This window comes from Thermobia domestica, chromosome 8 (assembly GCF_964235325.1).
Source record: "Thermobia domestica chromosome 8, izTheDome1.hap1.1, whole genome shotgun sequence".
NCBI classification, from domain to species: domain Eukaryota; kingdom Metazoa; phylum Arthropoda; class Insecta; order Zygentoma; family Lepismatidae; genus Thermobia; species Thermobia domestica.
In genome coordinates this window covers 212,060,269-212,076,646 of record NC_137461.1, presented here as the reverse complement: position 1 = coordinate 212,076,646, position 16,378 = coordinate 212,060,269, and the positions used below count along the sequence as shown (strand labels likewise).

General features: G+C 35.4%; 1 protein-coding gene across 1 annotated transcript in view; it reads left to right on the top strand.

Annotated features, from left to right (window-relative positions):
• Nucleotides 1-15,898, top strand: part of LOC145691941 (liver carboxylesterase 1F-like) — a 117,469-nt gene extending 101,571 nt beyond the window's left edge. Inside the window, exons 10-11 of the mRNA XM_081767243.1 lie at nt 2,180-2,294; nt 14,299-15,898. Of these exons, the coding sequence (XP_081623369.1) occupies nt 2,180-2,294; nt 14,299-14,464 (281 nt within the window). The 3' untranslated portion in view covers nt 14,465-15,898. The remainder of the gene's footprint in view (nt 1-2,179; nt 2,295-14,298) is intronic.
• The last annotated feature ends 480 nt before the right edge of the window (nt 15,899-16,378 follow it).

The following is a 16,378-nucleotide window of genomic DNA, read 5'->3' as shown; positions in this document are numbered from 1 at the left end:
TTTATGTAGGCCATTCACTTTATGGAGAATTCAAGTTAGTCCCCCTCAAAAATGCGTCATAAAGCTTTGAAAGTAAGTATTAAAATTTAGTTTCTTAAAATTCAGAAAATATATTGTATATGTATAGATATATCCAGTTCAATGTGTAGTATGGAAATATATGTATATATCCAGTTCAACAATCAGTGGATAACTCAGAAATCTTCATGAATAGAAACGAAGATTTATAAAAAATGAAAAGACTTTATATCGTCTCAAGTTTTCGTCTTCTACAGTTTTAAAAATGAGCATTCAAGTCTGCAGTATGTTATGTCACATGACAATAAAGTAACAACCAATTGCTTCTTATTAATGGTCGAACAATGTCTTCGCAAATTTGAACTAAATAAATTTAGCTAATACTGGCTGAGACAATTGTTTAACTAAGATTTCTACAAATTACTTTAAAAAATACTCTTTTGAACAACTAAGATATTTATTTTTCTGTTGGTTATTAGAAGTTGCTTTTAGATAAAGAAATATATTCATTACTAAGTTCGAGCTCCTCCGTGGCTAAGCAGTTAGCGTACGCGCCTTTGGCGCGGGAGACCCGGGTTCGATTCCCGGCGGGAGCTCATTTGTTTCGGATTCCACGTTAATCAGTAGGTCCACGTCTCATATAGCCTCGCTGCTGAACGGGACGTTAAACTCAAAATCAACTAAACTCATTGTTAAGTTCATGTTCCATCCTAATTATGATATCCTTGCCTTTACACTGTTATTCTGATTATACAGTAAGCAATTTGTACTATGATTACAAGTATTTTCTAAGATATAGCTATCTTATTACGTTTGGGTATATTTTCATTTTCAAAGGATTTGATCACGGGTGATGAAAAGCGGATAACCTTCGACGACAATGTGGGAAAAGTATTGTGGTTGAAGCGAGGAGACGCTACAAATTGTGTAGGGAGACTCATACTAATGGTCAGTAAGGTTAAGCTGTACTTTTGGTGTAACTCAAAATACACCCTGATTCACTGGCTGCTGTCTTCAATGAGAAAAGTAGCCTCGGACCTCAACCGTCGGAAATTATGTAATACTAGTTCAGGCAACAATTTGAAAGAAACTGTCGGAACTGGTCAACACAAAGACTGACGTCTATCACTCTGACCTCATATTAGATCTTGTATATTCTTAATAGCCGGTCAGAATGTGAGAGGACTTGGCTTAACAGTTTCAGTGCACGACCTTTCGATTATTATTTATTTTGTTTTCTGTGTAAAACCATTAATTATATTAAATTAGGTTCAAAAGAGACCTGTGCAAACTCTTTTCCTTTACCACAAATCCCAGAATTTATGTACCTAAAGTAGGCTATGTTGTAGCCAGAAAAATAGCAGAGGGTTTTTGAACAAAATTATGCATAGATATATGGTGTAATAATGTTCTTTTCAAATCAAAGTAAATATCATTTATCTTTGGCCTCCGAAATTTCAATTTGTGTTAGATAACCTGATATATAATATCAGATTCCCTGTATCACGATGAAAGGCTGGATTAGTGTGGTGTTCAGTATCAGTTTTGCTTTCTTAATACTTGATGCAGTTAATTTACAGAATCGTTTTGTAGGCTTGATTTATTGATTAATTTACAGTTTATCCCCCTTCAGTAGCGGAGCAACAAAAAACGTGGATCAAAGCTTAACATGGCATCCGAATCGTATCAGCTCCCACCACAAATCGACGCGGGACTTCAGTTCAGAAGGCGCGTATGCTAACCATATAGGCAAAAGGGAGTATTAATTTTATGCTTATAAAAGATTTGTTTTCCTCAATTTTCTCGGAGTTGTGCATGAGTTTATAGTCACCTAATTGAGTCTATTTCAGCTCAATATGATATAACCATTAGACACCTATCATTTTATGGACATTTGTTTCCCGTTAAACAATGATAATAATGTAGAATCTTTCTTTTCCTAATGCAAGTTGAATCAATAATGTGTACCGTACATTTAAATGTACGCAATGCGCATTTATGTAACTAAAATTTTGTCAAGCAATGTATTGTTTCGAAATAAGCCTTGGAAACAATTATTAATTATCATGTATAATCTATTATCACTAATTATTCTGAGAAATATTAAAACTCAAGTTTATATTTAAGACATACACTAAATATTTGTTCTTTATTTTTAAAGGAGTGGATCATGGATTAGATATTTACTATTTGTTTCCGTTAACTGAACTCTCGAACAAGGCGGAAAATGTTTCGAAAACAATGGTGGCATTATGGACGAATTTCGCTATTTATGGGTATGTATTATACATAGTTAAATATAATTAATGAATAGACCAAACTGGGATTCAAGATTTAGTTAAGGGGTAGCAGCAAGAAACTTCTATCAGAAAATATCTTTTACTTAAAGTGTACATTGACAATTCTAATTAAGTGATACTTTCAAGTTTTAATCAATAGTATTGATTTCAAAGAGTAGACCTGATAGAAGTGCTAATTAAAGATGAAACGTAACAACGTTCAACTGATGGAGAAAGTATCTCCATTACAAATAAATTATCTTAAATAATGAAATGTGAAAGCTTATTAAAAGGGTTATCAATGAAAATATGTTTTGCGGAAACGATGTCTACAGTATGATCGAGTGTAACTTAATGTAATTTGATATTCAAATTACGACATGGCTCAGGTGTGGCCAAATACAGGCGAGGACAGGATGTCCTCTATGGCTGTTCCACTGCTAGGTGAAAGAACTGGGGACTCCACCACCTTTCTCAGTCCCTAGAAAACAACATGGAAAGAATAACAAGAAAAAGTAATGTTAATGAATACGACACGACTGTTTCGCAGAGGTTTGTCCCCGACAGTGGAGGGAAATATAGCAGAGCCTTCTCGGCCGTCATCGAACGAAACCGCAGCAGAATAGGAACCTGGAATGTTAAATCGCTGTTGAAGTGTGCAAAACTAGAAAACCGGGAGAAAGGAATGGAACGCTTGAAGAGAAATATCTTGGGAATCAGCGAAGTTATGTGGCCTGATGGAGGAGACGTGGAGTGGGGACTTCAGAATAATACATATATTCAGGAGCTGTAAACGGTACAGTAGGAGTCGGTTTTGTCTTGAATAAGAAAATAGGATAGAAAGTTATAGGCATCTGGAAACACAATGAAAGGATAGTAATGTTGAAGATAGCATAAGAACCGAGGAATATGATGATAATCCAAGTACATATGCGCCTACAGAAAAAGAGATATCTAAGGTAGCTTTAGTGAGTGATGATATCAACTAGAAATGGGAAGCAGGAATTACAAAAACAACCGACGAACACATAGGAAGAGAGTGGAGAACTCCATATAAACCATGGATAACAGCAGAAATATTGGAAATTATTTAGAAAAGAAGACAGTTCAAGATAACAAAGAAAGAAGGGGAATACATAAGGTGCAGAAATCACATCAACAGAAAATTAAAGAAGGCCAGAGAAAACTTAATAAACAATTTGTGCAAGGAGATTGAGGAAAATATAGATAAAGGCAATACAGAAACGCCATATAGAAAGGTTAGAAAACAGTTCGGTGAAAAAAAACACACAGACATTATCATAATCAGGGACGTGACAACACTATTGAACAGAAGCAGATAACTAGAAGATGAAAGAATTACATTAAAGAATTCTACAAAGGAGACAGAGTGAAAGAGGAAATGATAGAGCAGGAAAAAGACGTCTATGGAAATGAACTAGGACCACAAATTTCATAGTGCGAATTTGACAATATTGTGGAGAAAATTTAACATGGTAAATCCCCAGAAATAGATAAAATACCAACGAAAGTGATTTAGAATCTCAGAATAGCAACAAAGAAGAAACTATTTAATTTTATTTATGAAATGTACATCTTGGAAAAAATGACAAGAGACTTCGAGAAAAGCACATTGGTCTCTATCCCAAAACGAAAATGTACAGGGAAATGCGATGAACACAAAACGATATGTTTGCTTTCCCATGTATCAAATTACTGTGGAATATTGTCGCACAATGAATGGAAGGGAAAACCGAAGAACGGCTATCGGAGAACCAGTTTGAATTCAAGATAAAAAGGGAAACAAAGGAAGCAATACTAAGTCTACGGTTGATCATGGAACACGACATTCGAATAAACAAACCAATTGTGCAATTGTGGTAGATGTGTAAATATAGAAAAAAACGTTTGACATCGTAGATTGGAATATCAGGTTCAGAGCGCTGAAGAATCTGAAGTTGGATTACAGAGACAGAAAAACAATACACCAACTTCACAGAAACCAGATTGCGATTATAGGAAGAAATCAGAAGAAAGCAGGAATAAGTAAAGGAGTAAGGCAAGGGTGTAGATTTTCACCTCTCTTGTTCACCGTCTATATGGAAGAGGTAATGAAAGAATTCTTTGATAAAAACCAGAAAGGCGTAAAAGTATATGTCCAGGTTTTCAGCACAATAAGTTTCGCTGATGACATAGTACTGATAGCGAAGAGCGGGAAGGACTTGCAGTAAACACTTTCAAACTTGAACGACCAACTCTAAGAAACATACAAAATGAAGATAAATAAGAAGAACACCAAAGTAATAAAGTGTACAAGCAGGACTGGAAGGGGCAAACGTATGGCTAGAGGGAGAGAAACTCGAAGACGTTAAGACGTTCCCTTATTTAGGAAGTCTAATATTCTCGGATGGAAGAAGTGAAAAAAGAAGTAACTTCCAGAATAGCGCAAGCTAAGCAAGCATTCAATAGGAAAAGAGGACTGCTAACATCAAGAACTGTGCCGTTGGACGTTCGGAAACGATTTATTAAGACCCTGCTATGGAGCGGGCGCTTTATACTAGAGTCTATACTCTTAGTTTGTTGTCCCCATCCCTTGTTCAACCTATCAGTATTATTATTATTAATATCAATATTATTTAACCATATATATTGTTTTGCCATGCCGTATATATTGCACTTTTCATTAAAAACAACCTGTTACAAATGTCTCAAAGTTCTCTTACAATTGACCCTGGCACGGGGACGTTTGTAACAAGAGAAACCCTGTGACAAAATGCTTCGTAACTTTCTATATTAGACATTGTCATGTATGAAAAAATAAATGGAGCAACAAAGCTGTATTTAAGATATTATATAATTTTCAGACTTATTGGAGCATAAACATGTGAGAAAAATGAAATGTAAATTTTTTTACAACTGCCCCAGGTCTCCCCTACAACAAAAAACTATTTCCTCCAGTAAATCCATTTATGTGCACCATTAGACGAATAGTATTCTTAAATATGGTTTATTACATGTTGAACTCATTTCACAATTAATCATCGACATGAAACTATCCCCTATATCTAATAGTTAATCTAATCTCTTCCTGGAAGTTTCTAGAGGACTGTTAGTGAATTCTAGACAGGATGATTTCCAAACACATCCATGAATGTTTCATAAAAACTAAGAAGAAAATTACTCGTAAAAGAGGCAAATATGATAACACAAATACAAGAAGTGACCTAAGAATCCCACTTGCCTATTATCTTATTGATTGTTGTAGAAGTTTCCATTTGACATTTCTCTTTTGATAGTCAAATTGTTAGATTTCGCATTCAAGGACGGCCATTTTTACACCCTTAGCGAGTTACCTATTTACATATGTTCTGAAGTTATTTATCTTTTGTGCCATCAGCAATTACTATCCTAAATGTGACACAACAGCTACCTTTTCTACTGATTTCTACTATGGCTGACGGCAAACAGTATAATATAAACTTTCAGACTAATACAATTTCTGATACTGACATATTTCAAGGGTAATAATACAGAGGATTCCGAACTATTGTTACTGATTGCTACACGAAGAGCAAGAGGGTGAAAAGACAATGTACAGAAAGCAACTGTATGAGGAATTATCAAAATTTAAGAAATTTATGGTTGTAAAATAAAAACTTAAATATGTATTTTATTAAGTGTGAAGTTTGATCTAATGGTTATAGCACTTTCCGGATCCGGGGTTTTTGGGCTATTTTTTAGACATTCAGTCAAGCAGCTACTGCATCGTCACTATTTATCCTAGGATCATGGTTCATACCTCATTCTCTTTAGAATGGAGCTGGCTTTCAAATGGTATCACTTGCATGCTCATACCATATAAAAGGAACGGGAAAAATGATGTCAAAGGGAAAGTTTCAGAGGGATTTTTTTCCTCGCACTTTGGGCTCCTCAGGAGCGACCCGGTGTGAACGTAGCCATATAAAAAAAATCTGATGAATAGTACTTGGTATACTGAATGTGTGTGCCAAATTTCAAGTTTCTATCCTGAATACCAAGGGCGGGAGAAATTTTATCAGGAATTCCCACCATGCCCCAAATTACCGTAAAACACCATGATCTCAGGTGAAAAAGTTTCCTGAGTCATCCCTAATTACCCTAGGGTCATATTTCGCCCATCATTCTCTTCAAAATAGAACTGCCTTTCAGGCGGTACCATTCACTTGTCCCCATCATGTATCTAAGGCGGGAAAATCCCGTGAAAGAGATTTTTGGTAAAAAATTCCCTTTTTTCAAATTTTAGCCCCTCTGGTTCCCCCTGTTTTAACGCAGAAATCTGAACAAAAATCTGGTAAATACTACTCGGTGGACTGAATGTTTGTGCACAATTTCAATCTTCTATGTGCAAAAATAAGCCTGCCAAAAATACTTTACATAAACCCCCCCAAAAAATATTACACGAAAATAATTATTTTGGAATTATGACGTCATCGCCGCCTATGTCTCGACGCAGGAAGGTGAGAAACCATGCTTAATGTCTTCTACAATGCCTCTGGACTTGAAAAAATCCCGGACGAAAAAGCTCAAATAGGAGAGTTATAACGCAATGTACCATGAAACACCCCGTATGGTACAGATTGTACCATGGGATCCCCAGCGAGTTACCTATTTACATATGTTCTGAAGTTATTTATTTTTTGTGCCATTAGCAATTACTATCCTAAATGTGACACAACAGCTACCTTTTTTACTGATTTCTACTATGGTTGACGGCAAACAGTATAATATAAACCTTCAGACTAATACAATTTCTGATACTGACATTTTTCAAGGGTGATAATACAGAGGATTGCGAACCATTGTTACTGATTGCTACACGAAGAGCAAGAGGGTGAAAAGACAATGTACAGTAAGTAACCGTATGAGGAATTATCAATATTTAAGAAATTTATGGTTATAAAATGAAAACTTAAATATGTATTTTATTAAGTGTGAAGTTTGATCTAATGGTTATAGTGCATAGTGACTTAGAACAGTAGTGTGTTGGAAATAACTGCTAAATATTCAAAATTTATATGAAATAGTTTTGGCTCTTTTTTTTAGCTATGCTATGCTAAGTTGCTTGTTGCAACTTATAGACGGTTTGCTTACGAAAATCTCGTGGCCAGAACTGCGCGGCGAAAACCTGGTGTTCCAAACCCTTGCCGCCTGATATGGCACGGGACAAAATCTCGCGTCCTAGAATCTCGCTAAGCCAATATCGTGTCTGACTATAAAATCACCGCCAGATCCCAAAATCACGCCTTGCCAAAATCTACCCGTCCAAACCTCACATTCCAAAATCTCGCCTGGTCTACTCTTTCTTAGGGAAAAATGTCATTATAATACCTGTCATAATAATTTCGTCGATGTAGAATGTTCCATATATATTGCTTTCTCTCTCTCTTTCTCTCTCTCTCTCTCTCTCTCTCTCTCTCTCTCTCTCTCTCTCTATATATATATATATATATATATATATATATATATATATATATCAACATGCACGGCAGTGCATGGCAGCCAAGTTCCGCGAAGCAAATGAAAACTGGCCTGCACTGCCGTAAGCATATTATACACGAACAAGAGTTTTCGGTAAAATCGCCGATTTCGAGGCTTTGTAAAAACGATTCTATTAAGTGTAGAAACATGAGATTTAGAATGTGAGGAGATATCCCACATATGTACTCATATGAAAAATCTCACATTCCTATCTTCAACCATATTCGAGTACTGGACCCCCAAAATATGCAGTTTTCAGGCTCACTGACTCACTGACTCACTCATCAAATTGATTAGGTACCTCCCTCATAGAAACATGAAACTTTGCATAAAGGTACCCTATAACAATTTGAGTATGAAAAAAGTCCGAAATCTGAGGAATGTGCTATGGGAAATTTTTTATAGGCAAAAAAAACTGTCCTTAGCCAGGAAAAAAAACGTTTCACTCACTCACTCATCAAATTGATTAGGTACTTCCCAATGAGATAGAAACCTGAAACTTTGCATAAAGGTACCCTATTATGACCTAAGTACGGAAAAAGTCCGAAATCTGAGGAATGTCCTATGGGAAATCTTTTATGGGCCAGAAACTGTTCTTAGCCAGGAAAGAAATCGTTTCACTCACTCACTCATCAAATTGATTAGGTACTTTCCCATGAGATAGAAACCTGAAACTTTGCATAAAGGTACCCTATTACAACCTCAATATGGAAAAGGTCCGAAATCTGAGGAATGTGCTATGGGAAATTTTTTATGGGCAAAAAACTGTCGTTAGCCGGGAAAAAAATCGTTTCACTCACTCACTCATCAAATTGATTAGGTACTTTCCAATGAGATAGAAACCTGAAACTTTGCATAAAGGTTCCCTATAACAACCTCAATATGGAAAATGTCCGAAATCTGAGGAATGTACTATGGAAAATTTTTATAGGCAAAAAACTGTCGTTAGCCAGGAAAAAAATCGTTTTACTCACTCACTCATAAAATTGATTAGATACTTCTCAATGAGATAGAAACCTGAAACTTTGCATAAAGGTACCCTATAACAACCTCAGTATGGAAAAAGTCCGAAATCTGAGGAATGTGCTATGGGAAATTTTTATAGGCAAAAAACTGTCCTTAGCCAGGAAAAAATTCGTTTCACTCACTCACTCATCAAATAGATAAGGTACTTTCCAATGAGATAGAAACTTGAAACTTTGCATAAAGGTACCCTACAATAACTTGAGTATGGAAAAAGTCCGAAATCTGAGGAATGTGCTGTAGGAAATTTTTTATAGACGAAAAATTGTCCGTAGCCATTAGGTACTTCCCAATGAGATGAAGATATGAATGTCTACACGAAGGTTGCTTATAATGGCTTGAATATGAAAAATATCCGAAATTTAAGGAATGTGCTATGGAATTTTCTATGGGTGAAAAATTGTCCTTACTCAAACAGAGATCGGTTCATTTACTGACTCATCATTTATTAGTTGCTTCCAAATGAGATAGAGATTTGAAACTCTGCATAATGGTACCTACCTCATGTAATGACCTGTGCAAATAAAGGTTCCAAATTTAAGGAAGGTACTATGGGAATTTTTATGGGCGAAAAACTGTCCATAGCCATTAGGTACTTCTTAATGAGATGAAGATGCAAAACTCTCCATAAAGGTACACTATAACGGCTTGAAAATGAAATTTGAGGAATTTGCTACGGAAATTTTTTCATTAGCAAAAAAAAAAAACTGTCCTTATAATCAGAAATAGGGAACGATTCCGTTATTGAACACATTATGTGCATAGTGATAATGTTGTCAATCGTCTGAGTGGTCGAGTTGGTGCCCTCCTCGCTGGTGTATTGGCTATACTTAACATACGTTATTCATATGTTACATACGCACTGCCCTCTTTCCCGCTTAGATGTTACACAATGTCGTTGCAGGATGTCTGATATCTAATAGTCTTCTGTACATTACGTACGTCAGCTGTAAGTTACATACGGCCATCTGTATGTGAGATCCTGACCGCCTACATACAGTCTTTTCGTTCGTGTGGAAAGTACGTTTATTCGGAACACTTATACGAAAAGTACGTTCAAATATACTTTTTTAGTTATACGTTTAGTGTACGTTAAGTCCAACAACTACAGGATTTAGACATGTAACAAACGTTTTTACGTACGCCACATACAGTTTTTCTCATTGTGCGAGTAAAATAAATGAAAGCTAGTAATAAGTAGTTAAGCAAGTTAATGAGGCGCGTTCTGTGAATCAGTTAACTTTTAAAACCGTGGGCTAAGACACGTACATACTGCCGTAAATTTCGTGGTTGGAAACCCAGACAAGGAAAGCCAATATTTTGTCTTTTTTCGGTGAATATTTTTCCTTTATTGCAGTCATTGGTATTAAATAGATATTGAAATTAATTTGATAAGTAAGATAATGTAGAGGTGAGAATTTTTAAAATTAATGAAGTTTTCGAAGAAACGAGAAATCCAATTGTTCGAATTTATGTGAGACTAGCAACAAAATGTAACCGATTTCGTAAATATATTGGTACCAGAGTTATATTATAGTTACCACAGTCGTTATGTTAAAATGTTCTTGATACTTCGTGTCTCTATCTGTGAACAGTGTGAGAATCTCTTACGTATCAGCCTTTTCATCAACAGTGAATTTCGTGCCTTTTGCTCTTCATATTTTCTGAATTTGCTCTTCGGGGGTTCGCATTCACACCCTCGCCTTTGCTCGTCCTACTTCCTCACACCTCTTAAGCTCACAATTCCCGAATTTCAAGTTTCTTTTCCTATTTCAACTATCTAAAAGATAAGATTTTGTATTCCAGGAAAATGCCTATTTAAATAACATGGTGATTTCTTCATCTTCCTTTAGACTCCTTAAAAATTAAAAATATTCAATTCTAGTAATTTTCCTGTTGGTTAGTCCCGGGAGGATACAATCGTGCCAAATTTCATCATTCTAACCGTGCCGGAATTGCCTAAACATTTTGGGGTTTAGAAGACGTCCAATATAAATAACATGGAAAAGGTTTTTCTGTTCCCCATAAAACCACTCTAAATTTGGATATTTTCATTTTTACTGACTTACTTAGGTAATACTAACGAAAGCGTTGAAGCATACTCAATTTCACGTTTGTTTTCCAGTTTCAAGTACCTAAAATATGAGATTATTTGTCCAAAAAACGGTCTATTTAAATAGCATGGGGAAATTCTTCATCTCTCCTTTAGACTCCCTAAAAATTAAAAATATTCATTTTTGGCAATTTTTCTGTCGGTTAGTTCCGAAAAACTACAATCACGTCAAATTTAATGATTGTAGCCCTACAGGAAGTGCCGTATAATTTTGGGGGTAAAAGGTGTCCCATATAAATACGTACCATGTGTAAGATTTTTTAGTTCCCCAGAAAACCACTCTAAAGTTGGAATTGTTTATTTTTTACTGATTTTCTTAGGTAATACTAATGAAAACGTACAAACATACCGAATTTCAATTTTTTATTCCAATTCCAAGTTCCTAAAACATGAGATTATATGTCAAAAAGAAGACCCATTTAAATAACATGGGAAAATCCTTCATCCCACTTCATCATTCAACTTTCCACGTCAACCGGAAGCACACTTTTAATTTATGCCAGTTCATGTGGCTTTATATACAGTTAGGATATGTTGGTGGCAAAAATTATTAAGTTTACAAGCTATTTGAAAGGTGTATATCATTGGAAGGAAAACCCGAGGCAGTATGAAACTGCGCAACATGCGCGTCATGTAATGAACTCCGTAATTTCGCAATGTGAAAAGGTAGAGAACAACTAGGTATATTGAAACACCAGCTATGTCTAGTGTGTAGCAACGAGGATTCAGCATCAAGGGTTTTGGGCCCTGTTGATACTGTTCGTATTTAGGAAATGAAAAATGAGATGTTAGCGATCGTGATTTTGTAGTTCGGGTAAATGAATTGGAATCTCGTTTGGACATAACGCTCTGCTAGATATTTGATAGAATAAATCCTCCCCGCTGTTCTAGTGGCTAGCATGTGCGCCTTACTTGTACAGGTTTTGGGTTCGATTCCCGGTGGGAGAGCCCTTGGGAACTAATGTTGTATGTGACACATTATGACTCCTTTAAAAATGTACAATTTTAAATTTAAACCCAGCAATATGCCGCAATTGAGAATTCCAATATAGGATATTGACATGGTGAACTACAAAAAGAAGTGAAATATGAACAAAAACACCAGAGGTGCAAAAAGTGTAGCCAAGTTCGTCAGCCTCAAAAAGTGTTGAGACGAGGATGGATGAGCCAAGTTCCTTGGCCACTGCATCTGAAAGGTACACCGGAACTTGGCGCGAGGTGTCTAACATATTCGAATACATTAAGATGTCTGTTCCTAGTTTCACGGCCGGGACATTTTAGCCCTAAGGCTAGTGGTGACCCCAAAATCCACCACGCTCACAAACACCATCCCTAAGGCTCGTTAACATCATTTACTTTGACACTTCGTGGAGGAATATAAGTTTTCCTTGTCTGGGTTTCGAACCACCAATCTTACTTCAGTATACTGTATATGTGCCTTAGCGCCTTATCAAAGTTGATATTCCTAAGGTTGATGGTGGTCCCAAACCCACCACTATTCCTAAGGTTGGTATCTTAAGGAATACTATCCCCACCACTATTCCCATTTTCCTTGACACCTCGCGCCAAGTTCCAGTGTTCCTTTCAGATGAAGTGGCCAAGGAACTTGGCTCATCCATCCTCATCTCAACACTTTTTGAAGCTGACGAACTTGGCTGCACTTTTTGCACCTCTGGTGTTTTTGTTCATATATATATATATATATAGTGTGAGTCAAAATAAGTGTTACAAGCCAATATTTCGCGAACTATACATCAAATAAGAAAAATATTAAGAGTCAACGTAGAATACAGAGGGGCCTAAAAGATGAATCAAACAAGAGGTTCCCCCGCCCCGCTTTTTGGCATATATCGTAATAATACATAATTGCTTTAAAATAATAACAAGAAAAGATTCTAAGTCGTGCTTTAGAAATTTTATATAACGAAATATCAAATGCACTGACTCACTCACTGATTCACTTATAAATAGCTCTATTAAAATATGTCGTAGAATTTTAAAATTTTGTAAAAAAAAAAAAAAAAAAAAAATTATCTTTGAATCATAAACTTAATAAGATGATGTTTCGCAAAATGCATTTTCTAAGGAGGAACGAGAGAGAGCTTGAAGGAATATCTCCCTTTCGCCAGATTTACAAAACTATTAAGTTTGGAACCTTGAGATTATGTATAAATCCTCTCCTTGTTCTACAAGGGTGGAAGCTCTAGTTAAGTCAGTGTTTTACGAACCGCATGTCCTAAAGGAAAATGGAATGGAAGGTCTTGAATATTTTTTTTACGTTCGCCAGTCTCCGGAATTATTACACGTAGAACCTTGACGTTTTGCATAAATCGTATCGCTGAGCTGCATATGATATTTTGAAAAATGCTTCTACTAAGAAAGTGTTGAGGTTTGGATAATTTTTAATCATTTGCTAGATCTCAGGATCTATTAGTCGTAGAATCTTGAAATTTTGTATAAATATTCTTGAATCACAATCTTCAGATAAGACAGTGCTACGAGAAATGCATGTCCTGAGAAGGAATGGGAGGGACAAAGAGAGCGATTGAAGGAATATTATTATTAATTGTGACATGGAATAGCATATTAAGAAACTCATTGAATACATTTTACGGAGAAGTTTCAATCCGCAAGGTTTAGGCCACACGAGATTCTAGCTACGCGAGATTTGGGACGCGAGGTTTTCTGCGGTGATGTTTTAGTAAGGAGAGATATTGGCCAGCGAGATTTTAGCCTGCGAGATTTTGGGGGATGAGATTTTATCCAGGCGAAAATTTGTTCCGCGAGGTATTGGGTAGCGAAGGTTTGTCCACGCTAGATTTTGGATGACAAGGTTTTGGCCACGCGACGTTTCGACTTAAAAGACTGTGGGTGGCAACGTTTCGGCTGCGAAATTGTGTCCGTATGCCCTTATATACTGCTCTCTCAAGTGAAGCTGCCACCTTGCTTCTCGAGCTATGTTTCTCTTATTATCCTAATTATTGATATTAACTGGGTCCTACCACCTGGCTTACTTCAAGTATTTCCTAGTTCTGAAATATGAGAAAAACTTACAAAATAGTTAAAATCAAAACATAAACCCAAATAAATATCTTTTAACTGTATAATCAATTGCTCCGCGTAAAATGTTTTACAAAAACGTGATAAAATTTGATTAAACGGAATGAATACACGACCAAGGATTTCCTAAACAAAATTTCCTGAACACAAAAGTATAGGTTTTGTTTATCTTAATAAAAACGCAAACAGGTTACGAATTCTGATTTAATGGGTGTTTGAATATATAGAAATGCTGTATTTTGGTTTTTGTACATCGCAGAGTAATAGTTTCTTCACATTTGTTTACAGAAATCCAACTCCTAGTGATAAACCAGTGGATGGCGTACCAGAATGGGCTACATATTCCTGGAATAATAAGCTATACTTGAGGATTGAAGACGAAATAACCATTGAAGAAGACTTTACGAAAGAGTACACAATCACTGTGGACGAAGGGTTCCCCGGGTACAACTAGTAAAACCAACGCTTAATGTAACTGATGAACGAAGATTGGAAACTAATAATGACTTGTTTGCACACTAAGTAACGATCGTGTTCTATTCTATGTCATGTTTGTTGTCAGTACAATTGTGTTTATCCAGAATTAATTTTGCAAAAGTTTCAGTTACCACACTTTCCTGCAAGAAAGCGAAATTTTCTCTTTGATATTTATTATAGATCTAATAGAAAATAACGATGCCTGGTCTGCGCTAGTGTTTTTCATCCAACACGCTCCCTTGACAATTTCGTGTCATAGATTACAAAAAAAAAAAAAAAAAAAAAAAAAGTACTTGCTTTACTTCCCTATTAGCGTATCAAGTACTTTCTGTTGTGCTGTGAATATATTTATGATCAGTCTTTGTAGGAATAAAAGTTGTTTTTCTTATTTTATGAACATTTATGTGGTATACTATGTATATGATCAGTCTTTGTAGGAATAAAAGTTGTTTTTCTTATTTTATAAACATTTATGTGGCATACTATGTAATAAGTGTATCTATAAGATTAAACACTGACACGCTGACATGATGAATACAGAAATAACAACACAACTTACTAAAATCTGTCTAAAATGAATACCAAATGGTCAGTGAATTCGAGGCATCTGATTTTGTGATAGAGATTCGTGAGTGTTATATGAATGCTACAGATTCCAACATTCAATAACAATTCATTTCTCACTATTTTATATCGCCATCGATTGAGCAGTATTATCGTATTATAGGAGTAACGATCAGTCAAATCTGAAACACAAAGCAATTTGATAACCAACAGTTGTACTTTTGCTATGTAAAAATGTTAATCTCAATGTTACCACAAAATTACTATCGTTTTATGTACTACTGAAGAATTATTTCTAGATAATTAATATTCCATTAAGGACTGAAATTAATATACATATTGGACACTACTGTCACTTTTCACTCAAGTGACAAGTCTTCACTCTACACTAGCGTTTACTACTCGATTCAAAATGGACTCATGTAATAAAGTGAACTACCAAGAAGCAATTTCTTCATATTGCCTTGTGCTGCTACTGAAGTTTAAGCTCCGCTGTTTAGAAACCCTGATATAAGCATTTTCCAACACTTTCACTCTTATGTTTAAGTAGCTATGTAAATTTAAGTTTTCTGACATTCCTAAAAGTTTTAGTTAAAAACATGAGTTAGTTAAAAAGGCATTTGGAATTCATGGAATACAAATTTTCAATTATAAAATGAATACAGCATTTATTGATATTGTTTGGTAGAATGTTTAAAATGTTGATTTAAAATAAGCGCTTTTATCTACATGAAACTTGTATAATATAGTGTTGAAGTAATACAAAATTTGTGTATTATAGATATCATTGGTGATATTGCTACAAAGTTGCATATATTTACTTACATGAAAAGTGTACGGAAAAGATCAAAGAAAATGTTTGAATATCATTTGTAGATAGTTTTCTTTATGCTTAAAGACAGTGCAGTTTAAAAAATTATTCTATTCTGCAAAGAATTCTCTACATCATCTTTAAATATATCAGCGAAAGATGTTTATATATATGCGATCTCCAATAAGTTTTCCAAGCAAGCAATCACCATTTGCATAAGATAACTAAAAGACTTAATGCCCGACAATAACTATGCCCTATATAACAGTCTAAGAAATGAAAACCTGGTATTACAGTAGGCACATAGGAAAATATCATGAACGCGAGGGGTTAATATAACTTATTTGTTCAGAATATAGCGTGTCCACTACGGACCGACAAAGGTGTTTATTTGATTGGAAGCACTCTTCTAGGAGATATATCTCACGTGCTGTCTTCAGAGTGAATTGAACAACTCAATTCGTTAATGTCAGATCACTTGCCTATAAAATAAATGTATTTCAATTTAGGTGTGAA